Consider the following 22,345-nt stretch of genomic DNA (forward strand, 5'->3'; position numbering starts at 1 on the left):
TTATCATAGTTTATTTTTTATTATTATCCCATAGAAACCTGAATGTTTTCCAGTGAGAGATAGAAATGGGGAGGATTCAGATAGAAAGTGATATGGGAGGATCTTGGAGGAACTTGAAGAGGTTGGAGGAGAACAATAATCATGGGATATTATGTGAAAGAAAATCTATTTCAATGAATGAGAAAAAAAACAGTGTTCCATTGTAGTTCTATATAAACTTAACTTTAAAAATTTCATTTAATTTTGCGGAGCAGTGCTGGCACACAACTTTAATCCCAGCACTGAGGAGGCAGAGGCAGGTGTATCTTTGTGAGTTTAGGCCAGCCTGGTCTAAAAAGTGAGTTCCAGGAAAGGTGCAATGCTACACAGAGAAACCCTGTCTCAAAAAAAATCATTTAATTTCAATAAGTGTATTTGTGCTTTTTGAGTGTGCTCTTATGTGCATATCTGTGTTCAGGTGATCCTGGAAGACAGAAAAGACATCCATTGGCACTATTGATACAGATGGCTACGAATTGTAAGATGAGTGGAATTGATAGTGAACTCATCCTCTCTGAAAAAGCTATATCTGATTTTATATGCTGAGACATCTTACCATATTTCAGAATATTCTTTCTATCTATTTAAGAAAACATCTTTCTTTCTGCTAAGTTTTACTCCTCAAACCCCCAGGTGCAACAGGATTCACTTTCTACTTCCACAAGGATTAAATTACATTCATCATCTGAAAACATTCATTCCCTCTACTACAAACTTTCTCTGTTTTCTCTTACATTAAAAGGCACACAGTAATTCAGTGATTAAAAGAAATACATGGAGTTTATTTCAAATATTACTTTAAATTAGAGAAATATAAAACACATCCCATATGCAATAATATCCAAGAGCCAGGTCTTATACAACAGGTGTCTGAGTGGAAGATTATAGACCAAAATGTACAATAAAGTACTGTACATGATTTTGCTGAGCATTATCATTAGAAGAAACAAAGAGAATTACTAGCTGACACATACATCTTGGGATGTATCATAACAGTTGTCTCTGTACAATCACTACAATTGTCAGTAACAATTTATAAAATGAGTGTTCAGGAAGATGTTTTCTCCCTTAACTTTGAAAGAGAATTTCTCTCTGGTTGGAACAAAATTATATAGCACTTAGGAATAAAGATGCATCCCAGCAGACCTGCACTTGAGGACAAAATGGAGAAGACCTCCACTACCACCATGACCTTGCCCTTGGTGCTATGGTAGACAGGGAGAAAAGTGACCCAGACACTGCAGAACAACAGCATGCTGAAGGTCAGAAATTTGGCTTCATTGAATTTGTCAGGGAGATTCCTGGCCAAGAAAGCCACAATGAAGCTCCCTAAGGCAAGGAAGCCATGGTATCCCAAGACACAGTAGAATGCAGTAACTGAGCCTTTGTTGCACACAATGATGATTTGGCCACGCTCAGAGTGTGCATCAGTGTCAATAAAGGGGGGAGAAACTAGCAGCCAGATTGCACAGAGAATGACTTGGATGAGGGTACAAATGACAATGATATAGTTGGGTGTCCTTGAAACCATGAAGAACCTCATCCTTCCAGGGGCTGTGACTATGAAAGCCAAAAGCACAGTCACTGTTTTGGCCAACACAGTGGAAACAGCCACAGTGAATACAACCCCAAATGTGATTTGTTGCAAGATGCAGGTAGCTGAATTGGGCTGGCCAATGAAGAGCAAGGAGCACAAGAAACAAAACGTGAGTGAGATGAGCAATATGTAACTAAGATTCTGGTTATTGGCCTTCACAATGGGAGTGTCATGGTGCTTGACAAAGACCCCAAGAACAAGAACTGTGAATGCAGAGAAGCACAGTGCCATTGAGGCAAGAGTCATCCCCAAGGGATCTTTGTAGTTCAAAAAGATCACAGCTTTGTGAATGCACTGGTTGTGCTCTCTGTTGGCATACTGCTCCTCTGGACACCTCACACACTTTTCCACATCTGGTGGAGAAAAAAAAAGTATATTTATTGCAGCTTTAGCCATTTATTCACTGGATATTTCACCTTAGTGTGTGGAGGAAGCATTGGGCTATCTGCATTTGTTTCTGAGGATAGACTTGAAGGACATTATTGGATAACAATGCTTCCATTTCATAATATTCATTATCTTTATGGGCAAAGAAATTAAACAATCAGTATGTTATCAAATTTACTGTATGTTGATGATGCCATTTGTTTTGATATCAGAAAGCACAGATATTTTCAGTACATGACTTAAACTGGTGAATTGACAAAGTATAAACTCAATAACCATTATTTTGTACAGAGGTAACTTTAGAGTATCTAATCCCATGGTTGTAGTGCCTCCTGGTGTTTCTGTCTGTTTTAAGAATGCTGTCCTTGTAATAGTTGGGAACTGTTTCTTCTATTGGGACATTTTCTGTGATATGTTTTCTACTTTGAATTTACTACCCCAAAATCAATGACATAGAAAAAATACCAAACTTACTATGTAGGGGCACTTAGAATTCACAAATGATATGCCAAGACCAAGTTCTCAATACAAAGTAGAATAATTTGACTTAGAAAACAACAGGCAGGGAATAGGAGACAAAAATAGGAGATAGAGAATGAAGGAGAAGATGAAAGCAACAAGAGAGAGGGTAAGAGGTCTTTGGCCATGAAGACACAGAACTGCTGTGGATGGAGAGGATACAGATGTGACGTCTTAGAAGATGGCAGCTTATAAAATGAAAGGGAAAACCCAGGTTAGGACAAATTGTTTAACTTTTATGGAACAGTTTAATTAAGACAGGTACAACCAATAGAGTTTTTGGAAGCTGGACTTCAATACTTTGATAACATTCCCATGATAGTCAGCCTCAGGAGGAGGAAGTAGCAAAATAATGGAATAGACATGGGTGACTAGATTTAGGAATGTAATAGCTTTAGTTATAATTCCTATTGCTGTGAAGAGAACCATGACCACAGTAGGTCTTATAAAGGAAATCATTTGATAGATTGGCTTATAGTTCAAAGGCTCAGTCCATTATCATCATGGTGGGACATGATGCAATGCATGCAGACATAGTGCTGGAAAAGCAGCTCAATATTTTAATTCTTTCATCCATAGGCAACAGGAAGAAAACCATCTCACTTGGTATGTCTTAAGTATATAAGAGGCCTAAAAGTCTGCATCCACAGTGCCACAAATCCTCCAATAAGACCACACCTTCTCCAACTAGACTACAACCTCTAATAGGGCCAGTTTTGTTCAAACTATCACTGCAATGTCATGGATTTTAGCAAGGCAACGGGAATGGGGAAGAAGGGCAGGACTTGCTAGAGCCATATTTCCATGCTCATTCTGGTTAGAGTTCCTTCATAATGAGTAAGCTGTATGTGTGAGTGTGTATATATGTGTATGTATGTACATGTAAAAGTAACAACAGAGCTCTAATATGAGTGTGATTGGGTTTATAGGGGGGAAGTAGGAGGATGAGAATGAAAGAAGACTGTTACATAAATATAATTTTATGTTTGTAAATGCAAAAAATCAATTAATTAACAAATATACACAGTTGTGTCTTTATTTTGCAGTATGGATGGTATTTCCATGAGTCTTGTTCATAAGACACAGTAACTGCCTCCTGAAGGCAGAAAACTCTGAACATACTTACTATCAAAATGCCCTTCTTCTTGATTCTGTCACCTTTGGGAACAGTCAGATACCTTTCTTCCTCTTCACTAATTTCCATTTCTCCCTCTTTTACTAATTTCCATCTATGTGAGTCTCAGATTATGTTAGTGTACTCAAGTGTGAAGTAGATACTGATATAACACCATGATCACAATAAAAGACGGACACTCAAACAAGAGTGATAGTTCAGAAGGTTTGTTTGGAGGAATATTATCCCATCCATAATTTGCAGACTCTACCATGGGAAGTTTAAGAAACTTGAGTACAATTGCTCTGAATCATTGGATAATTGCAGAGAGACATCATGTGCTTTTGGGTCAAGTTTTTTTTATATGAAACAGTGCATTTATGGTCACATGTAACTCATTACTTTGTTTAGGGGAATGAAAAGTTGTCTCACTTGTGAAGAGAATCTACTGCACTTGCAGAAGCCCTGAGTGGAATTTCAGGACCCATTTTGGGTTTCTCACAACTTTCTGTAACTCTAACTACAGAGGCCTTGGATGCCTCTCTCATGCACATGCAATTATGTACACATAACCACCCATTTCACATATATGCACATAATTAAAGAAATAATAAAAAAATATTTTTATTTAACTTTTGTTGTATTTATTGCTGTAAATACATTCATTCTTATGTTTCATATTTAAAACAATTTCATTACAGTTTGTTTACGCAAATTGCAGTAAGTTCTATGTGCAAGTGCATAGAGATCAGAACACAATCTCTAAGAGTTGGCAATACCTTTCTATTACATGGGTCCTAGGGATGAATTCATCATCAGGGTTAGTAGAAAGGGATTTAACTTCTGAACTGTATTACTGGTATAAATGTCCTTTAAGGACATTCATTTTGTAGGATGACAGGCATCATGAGAGAAAAATCTATGTACCTGCCATTTTTATGTAACCAACTCCAAATAAATAATCATTTGACTAACAATGACTGAGGATGGCAACACCACTGAGATAACTGTAGCTAGTTGCTATCATACAAAACCTTTGTATCTTCTAATTTTTGATGTTATTAACTGTACTGTATATAATGATATTGATTATAGTACTCCATATTTTCTACCTTATTTGGAAACACTTCTCCACATTTCTCTAGATTTCAAATCATAATGTTACTTTGAAAGGGGGTCTCTGGATATGGGTTGAACTTGTTTATATCATAGTGAACAGTTTCTTATAGTTTCCTAAGGATTTATTTCCACTCTTCATTAATCTTACAGAGACAGAGGACTTATGTTTGGTTTCTAGAACCCACTTAGAAGAGTTCAATGGATCAGAAGCTATATTCTATTCTTCATTGATTCCCTGCATATACATGGTGCTTATAAACTTATGTTGTGACACATACAGATATGTAAATATAAAAATAAATATGATTAAAGATTAATGATTAGACTCTAAACTACATGTAGTTTGACAGGAAATTAATCACTAGCAAAGACCTTGTATGGGATTCCCTCACTTTGTAGTTTCATTATCAAAACATTCTTTGATAAAAAGCCACCTACCATGGATTTTTCAATGAGTCAAAGATGTATGTCATGGCATAACATGTTACTTAAAATGACATTGATAATGATCATAGTCCTACAAAAACCTAACTTGAGAAAGTGCTATGGTTTATTTGTACAGTGGCCTTTTAGAACCTTTGATCCTCCCAGTGTGTTTGGGAGAAGATGATCTGTATGAAGGATTTATCTCAGCAACAAATACTCACTTGTCTCATTAGAAACTTCATTTTCTGGGCACAGTATGCAATCAAAACAGCAGGCTGCACTTCCCTCCCGCAAGAATTTCTTCAGACCAGGACCACAATCAGCACTGCACACAGAGGGTGGCATCTGAGGAAAATTAGACATGTGCTGATATCAGGAGTGTTATCTACTTTCTTCCATAACAAAATTATATTAGCATGTTGAAATATTAATAGGCTTATATTATGTATACCTGTGGTTGGATAGCATCTCTCCAGGTCCCACTAGCCCCAGTAGTCCAGTAGCCCACTTATAAAATAAACACACAGACATTTATATTATTTAAACTTCTTGGCCATTAGCTCAGGCCTACCATTGTCTAGCTCTTAACTCTTATATTTAGCCCATTTCCATAAATCTATACTTTGCAACATGGCTCATGGTTTACCAGTACCTTACATCGTCCTTGTCATGGCAGGCAGCTGGCAGTGTCTTTCTGCCCCAGCCTTCCACCTCCCAGAATTCTCTTCTTTTGGGTCTCGCCTGTACTTCCTACCTGGCCACCGGCCAAACAGCATTTTATTTAGACAGAGTGATATCCACAGTATATACCAAATGAATGACCACATTAAACTTCATATATTTTATAATGCCAAACATGTAAATGTATGAAAACAATCTGATGTAAGTTGAGTAGCTTCCAAATCTTAGAAATTTAGGAAAACTAATGGGTTGTTTGCTGTAGGCAAACAACATAGAGCTTGCAAACTGATTTTCTAGTTAATTTTCATCACCTTGACAGAAAGTACATTTAAAAATTTAGAGGGAATCATAACTAAATATTTCTCTTCATTGAACTAGCTGGCTGTCATATTATTTATGCATTTTATTAAGAAATAATTGATGTATGAGTCCCCAGTCTACTGTGGGCAGTGCTATCCCTAGGCAGGGCTGTAGGAGAAATCAAGCAGAGCAAAGCAGTAGACAATGTTCCTTCAGGTTCTCTGCTTTAGTTGAAGGATCCAGATTCCTTCCTTGTCGGCCATTTACTGTAACCTGTGAGCCTAATCAACTCTTCCTCCTCAGTTTGCATATGGTCAAAGTTTAATCACAGCAACAGTGCAGCAACATAGGATAAATGGATAGCAGAAACACGGGAAAGATGTCTTCAAAGCTCTGGTAGCATATATGATTTCCAATAAAAAGCACTGCAAAGCATGACAGAGTGTAAAGAGAAAAATAATTAAATAGACAGAGCCTGGTGTATTTCTTGTGATGAGGTACTGAACTGATCTGTATTAAACTGGAAGGGGGAATGTTTCCTAAGGTGACATTTACCACCATCACCTTATATAAGGCAAATCTCCCTATCTCAAAAATCTGGGTAACAAATGGATTTTCCTACTTCAAGTTAAGTGAAAGTATCTCTCAAGTGTACCCTCCATTTTGGGGTTTTGATAAATTCCGGATGCACTCAAGTTTATACCCATGAAGAGCCTCACAACCTCCTTTGACTAAAAAATGACTCCGTTGGGTACAGTAACTGGGTTTGACAGTCATATTTCTACCTGCTTGGATTGCATCACTGTTACTCTCCCCTTTTAAGAGATTTCATGAAGGTGTCTGCTGTTATCTAGAAGGGGCCTTTCTATGAAATGAGTTTCCCTGTCTGCAAACTTCCATTTCATTTCTTTATATGTATAAATCAAATTTTAAGTAAGATATGTCACAGGAAGGTTTTTTTCTGATATTAAGTGTCCTGTTTCAAGATGGCCACATGTCTCACTATATTGTGGAAAATTCCCATTGTATTTTATTGGATATACTGTTGTTGCCATGGTGAGTCCTTCTTCTTCTCTTCTGCCCATTGCTTGTAATTTTGACCCTTTAATGGTATCCCCCTGACCCTACATATATTTCAATTGTCCTTATTTATATCTCTGTCACAATTTCAGTTTTCTAATTCTTCTGCCTTGTCTTCAACTTTCAATATTCCTTTAGAGAATAGTTTCACTGAGATATTTTAGATTTATTTTATTTCCTTTGCATATTTTAGTTTGACTTTTTCTTAATTTTTATATTTAGGAATGCACTGCCACAGGTTCCTTCAGTTCCTTATTGCATGCAAGTTTTTGTGATCTCATTGCATTGTCCTGGAAGTGATTTATGTCATGTTTGACATTCTGGAACATTATTATAATTATTCTTTGAATTCTTTTTTCAGTATATCATTGAACATACTTATATTTAAGGCTATGACTGCAGCATTTGGTGTTGCATTGCTTTGATGACTTTCTATTTTTTGTTCCTGTTTCTGCATTGAAATATTTCTATCTGGGAGTAGATTACTTGTTTATTAGTCTTAATTTTCTGTATTCCTCCAGTGGATGTTTTCATAATGCTCAAGTGAGGCTTGGTTAAAGCACACTTGATATTTTATTGCTGCTCTCTGAATGGATATGTTGTTCTGTAGCTGTACCTTCAGCTCTTATATCCTTTACCCTGATAAGATCTTTCCTTGTCATACAGAAAAACAATAATTTTTGTAAACTGTACACTCTCTGGTCTACCTGAGATATAGCTTTGGATTAAGATTGAAGGCTTTATTGGAGTTAGCTCCTTTAAATTACATGCTACTTTATTTTCAGAAAGTTTGAATTGGATACCTTCCAACCACCCAGATCAGAATTCATTCCTATAATATATCTTAGATTCATATAGTATACATAATTTATAATTTTCCAAAGCCATTTCTTTTACTACCAATACCTCCTCCCCACACAGATAGGGAAAATAGGCATAGCCTTGATTGTTTAAGAGAAATATGAAAGAACTAATGGGACCAAGAAATGTTCCTTTATTGAGTAAATCTTCTACAGGACATGCTTCAAGGCTGTAGACTTGGCTCAGCTGTCTATAACAAGTGCTGCTCATATACACAGGGTTCAAGTTTGACTTTCAGAATCCACTGTTAGTCACTAAGCTGTCTCTACATGTCAGAGATCAATGTCATTTTTTGGCATCTATATGCACTATACATACCAGTATTGCACAGACATATATGCAGACAAGTCACCCATATACATTTAAAAGAAAAAAGAATGAAAGAAAGAAAAAACAAAGTTTTAATTCATAGGATGAATTCCAAATGGGTGATGAAAATGTTATCTTGATATTTGATAAGAAATGTTGGCAATTTAGGAAATGTTGGTAAAAAGGCTTAAGGCAAATTATATAATAATAACTAATGGTTTGAATGTGGTTACCTTATTCCTCCTTACATTTAACCTCAGTCTTCCAGTATATATGTCAAAGTTTCAGCAGTAAATAGCACAAGCACTGTGTAGTAATCAGAATGGCATCAAAAGGATATTGCTCACTATACTGGAATAATATAATACAGTGGTAACTATTAATTTTCTTTTTGTAATAAAAACGGGAAACATGTTTTGGAATGATAAGAAAATCACTGCATGCATGCCATGCATGTCTAAGACCCTCAAAGAATTAACAAAATGTCACATCAAAAATTGAAAAGAGGGGCTGGGGAGATGGCTCAGAGGTTAAGAGTACCGACTGCTCTTCCAGAGGTCCTGAGTTCAATTCTCAGCAACCACATGGTGGCTCGCAACCATCTGCAATGAGATCTGGCACCCTCTTCTGTATACATAATGAATACATAAAAATTTTTTTTAAAAAAATCTGAAAAGAAGAAACAAACTAGGAGACTAGAAAATGCTTCTTAATGGAAACAGTCTATTTCATTTCACCAGTTAAAAGGCAACACAAATGGAACCACTTGACAGTGATAATGCTGTGTGACAGAAATGATTACAGTTAGGTTAGACCCACCTGTCTACTTCCTATGGACCACTCTATCACATCATCATATAAATGGAGCTGATGACCCTTTGGAAAATATGGACTAAACTCTCCTATCTTCACCTTAAATCCAAATCCATTTGGGAAATTCCAAATCTGGAAAATGTCATACTCTGCCTGCAGGTTTTCTCTCTGGTTCATATTCACTTTCTCTCCAACAGGATTAGTGAAGTGAGTCTTCCTCAGAAAGGAGTGCAGCTGAAAGAGAGGCAGCATTCTATAGTGTGTGTGACCTTTCTTGATGTCAGAAAACATATTCTGACTTCTTCTTAAAAGCAATGTTAATAAAGGTGTCCAGGGGAGAAAGACAATAAAAGTAAGTGGATAAATAAAAGCATCATAACATTCCTATAATTTAACTTCTTTCAGAGGAAATTACCAAACAGAAACACAGACATACATGCAGACACAAAACATTGGTAAGAAAAAATTCACAACACAGAGAAAGAGACACAGAGAGAGAGAGAGTCACATCCATACAGACAAAAATACATAATACAGATAAGCAACATACACACACATAAATATGAAAGACACACACATAAAAATACAGTCAGAAAAAATCATGCTAAGCCAAACAGACACATAGAAACAGAAACATGAAAAACACAGAGGCTCACACTAAATGCACATTTATAGACAAATACACACAAGGGGACATACACATATTGAAACACCAACACAGAAAAACATTGACATTTACAAATTTGTGCTCACAATCATAGACAGATTGACACACACACACACACAACACACACAAAGAGAGAGAAAGAGAGACAGAGAGACAGAGACAGAGAGAAACAGATGTAACAGACATTCATATGTACAAGCACATATACAAAACACACAGTACTGACATGTTGACATGTGTACTGAAAAACAAACAGGAAGATATACACGGAAAAAAGCACACATACACAAAGACATTGACACAAGAAAAGTGTATGCTCAGTTCCACAGATAGAAATGCATTTAGACAGACACACAATATACACAGTAACCCATATAAACACTGATACACAGAAAATAAGATCATGCTCCCATATACAGTGAGAACTATTCATTCACAAACATAGATACATGTATGTTCTGAAATAAATAACACCACCACTGTATCCTGGGTAATTACTCACTGAATGTCAAAGAGGTCCCTTGAGCCTACAGTAGGGTACAATCAGTTGAGAAAACTTCTGAAAACCATCTCAATACACTGATTACCATATATTTGTCAATTGAAGACCAAGGGCCCATCTTCTCTTCATGGAGAGGATTAATGAGGAAGGGCTGTTATGTCTCCAGTATTAGAAGAGGTGAAATGATAGTCAGGTGCTCTGTAACATATGTTCACTGATATTCCTTGAAAAATTGAGTCCTCCACTCCATTGCTTTTGCATTAAGATTTATATCACACTCTAGCTTTAAGTCCTTACAAGGAAAATTTTTCAGAAATATGTCTATTTCATTAATATTTGCTAATCCAGTAAATTGGGGCTTCTGAAAGACTCTTAAAGGCTATGGTAATGATAACACATAATTTCGTCAAATAGAAGAAACACTACCTTCAAGCAGTTACCATGGTGTACATTCCCGTAATCCACATGTTGAAGAAGCATCTCATGGACAGCATGGGCCACAGTATACACAGCATTATATATGTCATAACTGTCCTCACTAAAGGCCATGTCAAAAGTCTGTCCCATTAGCCACTGTGATGAGGCATTGGATGAACAATTCTTCAGTGTCTTACACTTAGAAGCTGAGACTTCACAGTTAAAGTTCATCCATCCCAGCCTTGCAAGGTATTCAACTGTGTATTTCAGAGGGTTCAATGTCTGAACAAAAGCTTTAAAACCAGAAATCTCAGAATGGTGGTGTGCAAAAGATAATGTCCCATGGGATGATCCAACTGTGGAGTCTCTCTTACTTGTAGTGACATCCCATTGTGAGGTAGTCAACCATATTCTCTGTATACCTAGGGATTCCCACTTTCTAAAGCTCACAGCTAGAGTACTGTCTGCATCACCAAAAATGATAACTACATTTGCAGATGATGTTATGATTTGGTTATAATATACTTCAGCTCTTGACATGTATAAATGTGTATTGACTGGGATTATGCTCACAAAAGCAAAGCAGACTTTATGTTTTTCCATCTCTGTTCTCAAATGTGAGAGAAATTGTGTACCCTGATCGCTGTCAGAGATGGCCAGTCCAATCCAGTTCCAGTTGAAGTGAAGCATCAAAGAGACCATTGCCAGGGGTAGAGCTGTGTCCTTGGGGGCCATCTGATATAGATAGGGAAATCTATCATGATCACTCAGGATGGTTTGGAAAGGTCCAAAGGTAAGCTGAAGTATCTAGGACACAGGGAGCAGCATGAGGTAATTTGCACTTCTAAGAACTTGAAAACATACTTTCAGTAAAGAGTTCTATAAAAACTTCTTATCTATTATTTTTCCCTCATCTCAACTTCAAGAAAGGAAAGGAATCCACATCATGTCTCTGAATATTACTCTCGAACCATACTGTTTCACAATCATCCCACACAGTCTTCTTAGCATCTGGGCATTGTACCAACAGAGTCACAATTTCTTGCAAATCCACACCACAAACATCTCACCTGTCGAGATCCGTAGTGCTCAAGCAATGTCCCAATCATCACAGATGTTTCCCAGCTTGGTCCAGTCAGTATCATTATACACATAATCTTTTCTTTACATTCATAATTAGGAGATTTATATTGTTTTTTTTCAGATAAAGGCATGAAACTGTATAATGATGACACAGTCCTACAACCACTTCTGGGCCACTGAAATATTAATGACATGTTTGGCAAAAGATCAGGGTTCCTATTGACTTCATCCATGGAAAAAGTTAAGGCCAATGGAAACTTGTTGTTTTCAGTTGGTATGCTGTAAAAAGGTATAATATTTATTACGGACAAAGATCTAAAAATAATCCTATGTAGTAAATAGAAGGAGCATCCTAAAATGGATAGTATTCCCATCCAGCCCCAAATACTGAAACAACTGTCAAGTGTTGTGAAGGTGGAATGGCATAATTAGCTGGATGTGGTGAAATGTGATAATAAATTATTTGTATGTTAATAAAGTTTGCCTGCAGATCAGAGGAAACATCAAGCAAGCCATTTAAGCAATCAAAAAGACAGGTAATGGTAGCACATGCCTTAATCTGATCACTGGGCAAGCAGGATCTCTCTGTGTTCAGGCCATACTAGGGAACAGAGGAAACATGGTGACACATGCCTTTAATCCCAGTAGCCGCCATAGAGATCTGGAGGTCTGAACAGACAGACAGTAACCAGGAAGTGAAGTAACTAGGCTAAGAGTCAATGAGAGGGCAGAACACCAAAGCAATAAAAGCTCAGATAGACAGGGAGTAACACGCAATTTGGAAGCTGTGGTATGGTGAGGTAAGGTTAGCTTGTGGTCCTCCCTATTTCCCTGATGTCTGTCTCAGGCTTTCACCACTATATTTGGCTCCATATTTTGTATTTAGTAAAATTGCTTAGGAACTCAGCTACATTGGTGACAAGCTGTTGGGCAGGAATTCAAACACAGCAACTTGGCAGTGGCCCGTAGGCCCCAGCTTGGCCAGATCATGAAGCTGCATGTGGCTGGACAGCTTGTGGAGTTACAAAGTCCCTGGGTTTGGACCAATGGTTTGGCTCAGGCCAAAGCATGGAAATAGACATTCTTTAGCTTTTTTTTCTCCTGGTGGGTAATAGGATCTCTCTCTCTCTATCTATCTATCTCTCTTTCTTTCTCTCTCTCTCTCACTCACTCTCTCTCTGGATTCCCATTTCAGACAACCACCATGATAGGTAATTCCCATGGACTTCTACTGTTCTACACAGACTTAGTAATTCATTAAGATATGTTAAAGAAATAAACTAGTTAAAAGCTAATTTTTCCCATATGAACAAAAGGGAAATATTTTTAAAGTGGAAGCGATTTGATCTTTTTTGATAACATATTAGGCATTCTGAAAATAAAATAATTAAATCAAAGGATAATTATTGTTGATGGCAAATTTGTAACGTCAATTATGAATATTATTTGTTTAATCATCCTTATTATAGTATTAAAAAGGTTGGTCAAATTAAGTGCCAAGATAAAAGCATTAAAAAAACTATTAAAATAAATCAAAGAGAAATTCAGACCAAGACAGAAAAATTCAAAGGTGAATCTAACTCAATTTTGATTTTAGAAAAACTTGTAAAAATGACTTATAGAGAAATTTAGACCCAGGCAGAAGTATTGAAAGGTGAAATTATTTCAGGATTGACTTATATGGATACAGAGAGATAGCCTGTTTTAAAACAACCAAATTCAATCTATCTGGTAACCTAACAAGAAATACCTGCTCATGCACATGTACAAGCTAATTGGACTCCAGGAGAAAATTTAGATTTAAGGAGATTTAAGGAATCTATAGTATCATATGGCATGCATTCTCCACTTGTAAAGCTAGTGATGAACTCAAGTTCAACTTTTAATAGGATTATTCTTCAGCACTGGAGAGAATTGGTAACAACTGTCCTGGAGTCTGGGGCACAATTACAGATGCAAACATGGTTTAAGGAGGAGGCTAAGACAATAGAAAAATAATGTAGAACTAGAGGTGTGGATATTTCCCAGGATCAGCTGCTTGGAGAAGGGGAATATGCTGATATACAAAGACAATGTTGATATGATAACCAAACCTTAATTCTGCATCTTGTGGAAGCCATAGATGCAAGGACAGAATTGAGGAAGATGTATAAAATTGAATCATTCACAAAAGTTATACAGGGTCCCATGAATCCCTCACAGACTTCTTACAAAGGCTGTCATCATCAGTAAATAGAATGAGACCAAATTCAGACACTAGACAGATAATAATTGAATGGTTGGCTTTTGAAAATGCAAATGAAGAATGCAAAAGAATAATCAGGCCATTATGAGCACATTTGGGTGATTGGATCAGGGGCAAAAATAATATTGAATCTCATGACAATGATGAGATGTGGATAGGAGAAGTAATTTCAAAAGCACTAATGAACAATAATGTCAGAAGTTTTGGTTGTGGTAACCAAAGACATTTGAAAATGGAGTGTAACAGGGTGCTCCTAGAACAAATGTCTATTCAAGAAAAAATGGCAACAGAATGTCCCTCCATTCTGGAATATGTAAGAGTAAACTTGTAGAGGAATAAGAAACATAAAAGGTAATCCTTTGCCTCTGGCTTTGGGAAACTCCCAGAAGGGTTTCATGTGGGCCACCACAGCAAATTCAGACCCTTCTGCCATCATAGAAGAAACCCCTACTCAGAGCAATTTAGTAACCAAATTACTATTGGAATAAACCATGCTGCTCGAGCTGGTAGTACAGCTACAGTTGAAAGATTGGAAAATTCAGGACAAACTATAAAGTGTATTTCTGACAATCTTTTGTAATGAACAAGACCAATATTAAAAAATATCAATAATTGATATTTTCTTGGAAGGATTGGTAGACACAGGTGTGCATGTGACAATAACTGTGCCAAAATTTTGACATCCAAATTGGCCTCTGAAGGATGTAAATGTCCCATTACTAAGTAATGGAATATTATCTCAAGAAACAGAGCACAAGATGACTCAAATGTTCAGGGCCAGAAGGACAGAGAGGAAAATGAAAGCTATAGGTGGTTTATATAGCTATGAATTACTGGGACAGTGATCTATTACAATAAGGTAATACTCAGATTAACATTCTTCGAACCTCAGAAACAAATCATACTAGTACATTTTCTGAGATAACTATTAGGAGGTATTATTCTAAAGAGCATTCAGCAGCCATTGTCCAAGAACCGGGAGCTACAACTGCTGATCTTCCAAAGACATCAACATCTCTACATTTAAAATGGTTAACAGAGAAGCCTGTGTGGGTTCAAAAATGGCCTTTAACAACAGAGAAAATGCAGACTTTAACAGAGTTGATGAAAGAGCAGTTACATGCTAGGCATACTGAAGAATCAACCAGGCCTTGAAATTCTCCTGTATTTGTTATTAATAAAGAAATCTGGTAAATGGAGAATGGTAACAGACTAAGAGCAATTAACCAAGTAATTCAATCAATGGGCTCTCTACAATCTGGAATTCCTTTACCTACTCTGTAACCTTCAAAGGGACTCTTGTAGTTATCAATTTAGACGACTCTTGCTTTTTGATACCCTTACAAGAAAAAGACAGGGAATGATTTGCCTTCATGGTGCCTACTTACGGTAATTCTCAACCAGTTATAAGATACCAATAGCAGGTTCTAGCACAGGGAATGTGGAATAGCCAAACCCTATGGCAATATTTTGTACAACAGCCAGTGGAAGTAATATGTAAATAAATCCCTAAGTCTATAATTTACCACTACATGGACAAAATTTAACTAGCCAATTCAAATGCTGATAATTTAGAAAGAATATTTGAAGAATTAAAGAAAAATTTACCTTGTTGAGGATTACAAATTGCTCCTGAGAAGATATAAAGAGAAGATTCTATTAATTGTTTAAGATATAAAATAGAGCTACAAAAATTTAGATCCACAAAGGAGCAAATTAGGAGAGATCAATTGTAGACTCTTCATGGCTTTCCAAGATAATTTGGAAATATTTCCCATCTTTGATCTGTTTTTGGGGTAAAAAATGGTGAACTGGGTAATTTTTTAAAACTTTAGAAGGTGACAAGGACTTAAGTAGTCCAAGATAAATATCAGCTGGAGCTGATAGAGAGACAGCCCTGGTGGAAAAGAAGTATAGGAAGAAAATGTGGATCTTGTGCATCCAAAGCTTCATTGCATTTTGATTATGTTACACTCTAGGCATTCTCCTACAGGAGTTTTAATGCTGAGGAAAGACATATTGAATAGATATTTCTACCAAATAAACAGAGTAAAAAAAATTCAAACATAGGTGGAAAAGATCTCTGACTTGATTTTAAAAGAAAAATTGAGACTTCGTCAATTAGCAGGAATAGCGCTGGCAAAAAATATTCTTATCTTTAACTTAAGAACATTGATAAATCAAGGGCAGAAAGTGAACCTGGGTAAAGAGCTGGCAATAGTTTTGGGAGAGATTAAGATTAAATATCTCAAAAGTGATAAAAATTAAACTTACGAAGACAGCTTATTGGAATAGCCTCACATAGTATGGGAACCACCCATCTATGGAGCTAGTACATTTTATACAGATGCAAACAAACAAGAAAAGGAAGGTTACAAATCAGAAAATTTAAGTAAAGTGGTTCAAACTCCTTATAATTCTGTAAAAGAATCAAAATTGTGTGATATTCTTTTGATATTAATGAATTTTTCAGAAACTCTCAATACAGTTACTGACTCTGATTATGATGAAAGCATGTTATTACATATTGAGACTCCAGAATTTAACCCTGATGAGTCAGAAATAACTTCACTATTTACTCAGTTACAGGATATTATCAGAAATAGGAAGCATCCCTTACATATAATTCACATGCAATTCCATATGAGTCTGCCAGGCCCTGTAGCACAAGTAAATGAAAGATTAATAAACTACTGGTAGGATATGTGTTGGAGGTCTCAGAATTTCATGTAAAAACTCATGTCATTATTAAAGGTTTACTTTTTTTCCATAACCTGGCAACAAGCCAAGGAAATAGTAAGGAAATGTCCGACTTGTTTTTGTTTTTGTTTTTGTTTTTTTTTTACAATCAGACTCTGCTGCCAGCAGGATGTAACCCAAAGTGTACTCAGAGGATTGAAATCTGTCAGATGGATGTTTTTCACTTTGCAGAATTAGAAAAACTGAAATAGGTACGTCACTCTATTGATACTTATTCAGGATTTCAATGGGCAACTCAGTTCTGAAAAGGCTGATTTGGGAATCAAGCATTTGCTAGTAGTTATGCCAATCACAGTTATACCTACACAAATTAAAACTGACAATGCAACAGCATATGTCTCTGGTAAAATAAAACAATTTTTGCTTATTACAATATAAAGCATATTACAGGTATAACACACAATCATACAGGCCAAGCAGTCATAGAAAGTTCAAAACAAATTCTAAAGAATATGCTAAATAAACATAAAGGGGTTAAAAAAAACCCACAGAAATAGATTACATAATGCTCTATAAACATTGTATTTTCTCAGTGTTAATGAGAAAGTAACAACAGTTGCAGAGAGACATAAGATAATAGAAAAAAACTTCAGAATTAAATCAGCCTATATACTTTAAGGATGTGCTGACCTCAGATTGAAAACCAGGATATGTGTTATGTTGGGGACAAGGTTTTGCTTTTGTTTGAACAGGAGAAAATACACTCTAGATACCATGAAAATTGATAAAGGTTCAATGTGTACAAGTGAGAACTATTAAACAGAAGAGGTGATTGTTCAATTTATGAGATATGTGTGATGTTTTCTCCCTGTTAATTTCACATGGTATGCCAGTCTCAATTTCTTCAGGCCTTCTGTTCCCTAATAAAGTCTCTCCTACTTTCTTCATGCAAAAATGTGTATATATATATATACATGCACACTCAGACACACACGCAGCGACATATTATGAAATCTAGAGTCTGTGCAAAAATCTGAATTTACAAAGTCTGTCTATTTACCTAACATGACATTCTACTCCATCCTCAATTCCTGCTAATGACATCATTTACTTCCTACAGGTTGGGTTTGACTCCATTATTTGTATATTAATCCTGTAAGGCTTTCATCTAAATTTGAGTATGCCTAAGAGCATTATGTACCCAGCAATTATGATTGTTTAATTTTGTCACTGGTTTCAATCATTTATAAATTGCATACAAGCTATGCATTTAAACTTTTCTAAAATCAATATATATGGTATAGTTAAAAATCACTTGTCCAGAAGGTACTGGCACATATTTTTAATCCCAGCACTCTTGAGGCAAAAGCAAGTGAATCTCTGAGTTCTAGTCCAGCCTGTTCTACAGAGTGACTTAGAGGACAGCCAGGACTGTTACACAAAAAAAGCCTCTCTTGAAAAGGAAAAAGAAATCACTGTGTATATATTTAATCTGGTAATTAGTGAAATGAAACTTTCAAAATTTGGAGAATGCATTGTAAATAGCAATAATGAATCTTTGTTTATAGGAAACAACAACAAAAATTTTGTAGGAAGTCATTTCTTTATTTCCTCTTCTATTGAGGAGCATCAAAGTTGATTCCATATATTGGATATTCTAAATAATGTTGAAATTAACATGAGCAGAAAATGTCTATGTACTATTCTTAATTATCAACTTTCAGAAAATCCCATAGGGATTCTGGACGGACCTTAAGATACTGCTGCATTTACTGACTGAATTAGATGTATGTGTTTTTGACATTGGGGACCTTAGTTTCTACTCACAATAAAAACAATGATGGGAACTCCCACAATTCCTACATGCTCATTATTTGGTCATTTTTAGCTATTCATTCTCACTGTGAAGTTTGACTCCTGTCTGAATTACAGTTATCCATTTTTACAGTTTAAACCTTTGAATGGACTTTCACACTGATGTTGTTTTATGCAATTAAAAATCAGGAGTAAGCTCCCATCCACCCTGGACTCTCATCTGGACCAGAGGTGAGTGCCTGGGGTTATAGTCAGAGCCACAACTGCCCCTGGGTCCCGCCCCTGGGCACCAGCCATCCTGGGAAGACAGCCCAATTTGGCCCTAGTTTCCGGCCATTCTGCAGGCCCTGTGGGCACCAGCCATCCTGGGAAGACAGCCCAATTTGGCCCTAGTTTCCGGCCATTCTGCAGGCCCTGTGGGAAGGCTCCCATTTCCAAGAGTGTAGGCAGACCCTGCAGTCTCCACACCCTTTGTCTCGAGACCCCAGTCACTTCATGAGATCCAGAGACCAGCCCCCAGCTTCCACCCAGCCCTGGAACTCCCACGTAGACCAAAGGTGAGTGCCTGGGGTCAAACCCAGAGAGGCCTGCACCTGGGTCCCAGTCCTGGGCACCAGCCACTCCAGGAAAGACCTGCCAACTGGGTCCCAGGTTCTGGCCATAGGGCAGTACCCCCATCCCTACTGGGAAGCTTGCCCCTCTCCATGACCCTCCAGTGAACCCTACAACCTCCACCCTGCCCCCATACCCATCTGCAGGAGAGCCCAGCCAGTTCTGGAGACTTAGACACCAGTCCCCAGCTTCCATCCTACCCAAGAGCTCCAATCTGGACCACAGCAGAGTGCCTGGGGTTATAGTCAGAGAGGCAACCGCTTCTGGATCCCACCCCTGGGCACCAGCCATACTGGAATGATCTGTCCAACTTGGCCCCAGCTTCCAGACACTTGGTGGGCACTACAGTAAGGCTTCCCTTTTCCAAGTGTAAAGGAAGCCTCTGCCATGTCCACACACTGCCCCAACAGCCATTGGACCAAGAACCCAGCCACTTCCTGAGACTCAGAGATCAGTCCCCATCTCCCATCTGCCCCAGAACTCCAATCTGGACCAGAGAGGCCCTCTGGTGGACACTATAACTTCAATGCCTTGCCCCCACACCCATCTGCCGGAGACCCCAGCCACTTCTGGAGACATAGAAACCAGCCTCCAGCATTCCATCCTGCCCTGGAAGTCCCATCTGGACAAGAGAGTCCCCAGCTATCATCCATCCCAGAACTCCCTTCTTGACCAGAGCTTCCATCCTGTCCCAGAATTCCCATCTGGACCAGAGGAGCTCCCATCTGGACAAGATAAGGAGACACCAGGGACTTCCTGAGACTCAGATTCCAGCCCCGAGCTCCTATCAGACCAGCACTCTCATCAGGACCAGAGCTCCAATCAGGCCAAGAGCTTCCACCTGGACCAAAGAGAGGCTCCCTAAATCTTCAGCTCCATCTGGACAAAGTACACTGATAATACCAAGAATGAATCCACAAGGAGATGGGCAGACGTCAATGCAGAAGTACATACAACAAAATAAAGAGCAGTACAGCATCACCAGAACCTAGACCTTCACCAATAGCTAGACCTGAACAGCACAAAATGAAGAAGAAGAAGAAGAAGAAGAAGAAGAAGAAGAAGAAGAAGAAGAAGAAGAAGAAGGAGAAAACAACCTTATAAGTAACATCATAAAGAGGCTAGAGCCTTATATTGAAGAAATCAAAAATAAAGTAGAGGAAAAGAGAAACAAAAAATGGGAAGAATGCTATAAAAAAAACTACAGGAAAGGACAATTAAAGCAGAAGAAAACAATAAGTCCCTGAAAGAAAATCATGACAAAGCAAGGAAACAGATGAGGGAAACAGTTCAAGGCGTGAAGAGGAAAATACAAAAAATGAAGGAGACACTAGCAGAAGGAATGCAGGAAATTGAAAACCTGCGTAAACGAACAGGAACTTCAGATGCAAGTATAACCAACAGAATGCAAGAGATGGAAAAGAGGATCTCTGGTGTTGAAGATACATTACAAGAAATAGATTCATGAGTCAAATAAAACACTAAAACCAACAAAGTCATGACGAAAAATGTACAAGAAATAAGGGACACCATGAAATGACCAAACCTGCAAATAATAGGGATAGAGGAAGGAGAACAATACCAACTCAAAGGTACAGAAAATATATTTAACAAGATCATAGAAGAAAACTTTCCCAACTTAAAGAAGGAAAAGCCTATGAAGATACCAGAAGCCTATAGAACACTAAACAGAAAAAAAAAAACAAAATTCCCCTTACCACATAATAATTAAACAACTAAATGTACAGAATAAAGAAAGAATATTAAGGGCAACAAAGGAAAAAGGCCAAGTGACTTATAAAGGAAAACCTATCAGAATAACACCAATTTCTCAATGGAGACTTTGAAAGCCATAAGAACCTGGACAGATATAATGCAGATACTAAGAGACCATGGATGCCAGCCTAGACTAATATACCCAGCAAAACTTTCAGTCATCATAGATGGAGTGAACAAGACCTTCCAAGACAAAAAAAGATTTAAACAATACTTATCCACAAACCCAGACCTACAGAAAGCACTAGAAGGAAAATTCAAACCTAAGGAAGGCAGATATACCCATGAAAACACAGGCAATAGAAAACACCACAGCAGTAAACCCCAAAGAAGAGAAGTACACACATACTACTACCAAAAGCATAAAAATAATAACAGGAATGAAAAATCACTGGACATTAATATCCTTTAATATCAATGGACTTAATTTACCTATAAAAAGACACAGACTAACAGAATGGATAAGAAAACAGGGCCCATCATTCTGTGCACACGAGAAACACATCTCAAATTCAAAGACAGACACCTCCTAAGAATAAAAGGCTGGGAAAAGACTTTCCAATCAAAATGCCTTAAGAATCAAGCAGGTATAGCCATCCTAATATCCAGCAAAATAGACTTCAAACTAAAATCAATCAAAAGAGATGATGAAGGACATTACATACTCATCTCAGGAAAGATCTACCAAGATGAAGTCTCAATTCTGAACATTTATGCCCCAAACACAAGGGCAACCACATATGTAAAAGGAATATTACTAAAGCTTAAATCACATATGAAACCTCACACATTATTAGTGGGAGACTTCAAAACCCCACTTGCACCTCTGGGCAGATAGGCCAAATTGAAACTTAACAGAGAAATAATGGTCTTAACTGATGTTATGGCTCAAATGGACTTAATCGATATCTACAGAATATTCCACCTGAACAAAACAGAATATACCTTCTTCTCAGCACACCATGGAACCTTCTCTAAAATCGACCACATACTTGGCCACAAAGAAAACCTCAACAGATACAAAACAATTGGAATAACCTCCTGTGTTCTATTGGACCACCATGGTTTAAATGTAGATTTCAACAACAGAAAAAACTACAGAAATCATACAATCTCATGGAAAATAAATAAGGCTCAACTGAATCACCAATGTGTTAAGAAAGAAATTAAAGACTTCCTAGAGATCAATGAAAATGAATACACCACATACCCAAACTTATGGGACACTATGAAGGCAGTGCTAAGAGGGAAATTCATAGCACTAAATACCCACATAAAGAGGT

The 22,345-nt window shown here is 37.3% G+C and overlaps 1 protein-coding gene across 3 annotated transcripts in view; it reads right to left on the bottom strand.

Annotated features, from left to right (window-relative positions):
- Positions 1-1,087: 1,087 nt before the first annotated feature.
- LOC118575644 (vomeronasal type-2 receptor 116-like) overlaps positions 1,088-22,345 on the bottom strand; it is a 36,992-nt gene continuing 15,734 nt past the window's right edge. The window contains exons 2-6 of one of the 3 annotated variants that reach the window (XM_036176104.1): positions 11,944-12,193; positions 10,841-11,638; positions 9,252-9,479; positions 5,423-5,546; positions 1,088-1,989 (exon numbers count right to left, since the gene is read on the bottom strand). In XM_036176104.1, the coding sequence (XP_036031997.1) occupies positions 1,088-1,989; positions 5,423-5,546; positions 9,252-9,479; positions 10,841-11,638; positions 11,944-12,193 (2,302 nt within the window). Of the gene's footprint in view, positions 1,990-5,422; positions 5,547-9,251; positions 9,480-10,840; positions 11,639-11,901; positions 12,194-22,345 lie in introns of all 3 variants that reach the window. The other 2 variants (XM_036176105.1, XM_036176103.1) reach the window with 2 other exon arrangements.

The sequence above is a fragment of the Onychomys torridus genome, unplaced genomic scaffold, assembly GCF_903995425.1.
Source record: "Onychomys torridus unplaced genomic scaffold, mOncTor1.1, whole genome shotgun sequence".
Taxonomy (NCBI): Eukaryota; Metazoa; Chordata; class Mammalia; order Rodentia; family Cricetidae; genus Onychomys; species Onychomys torridus.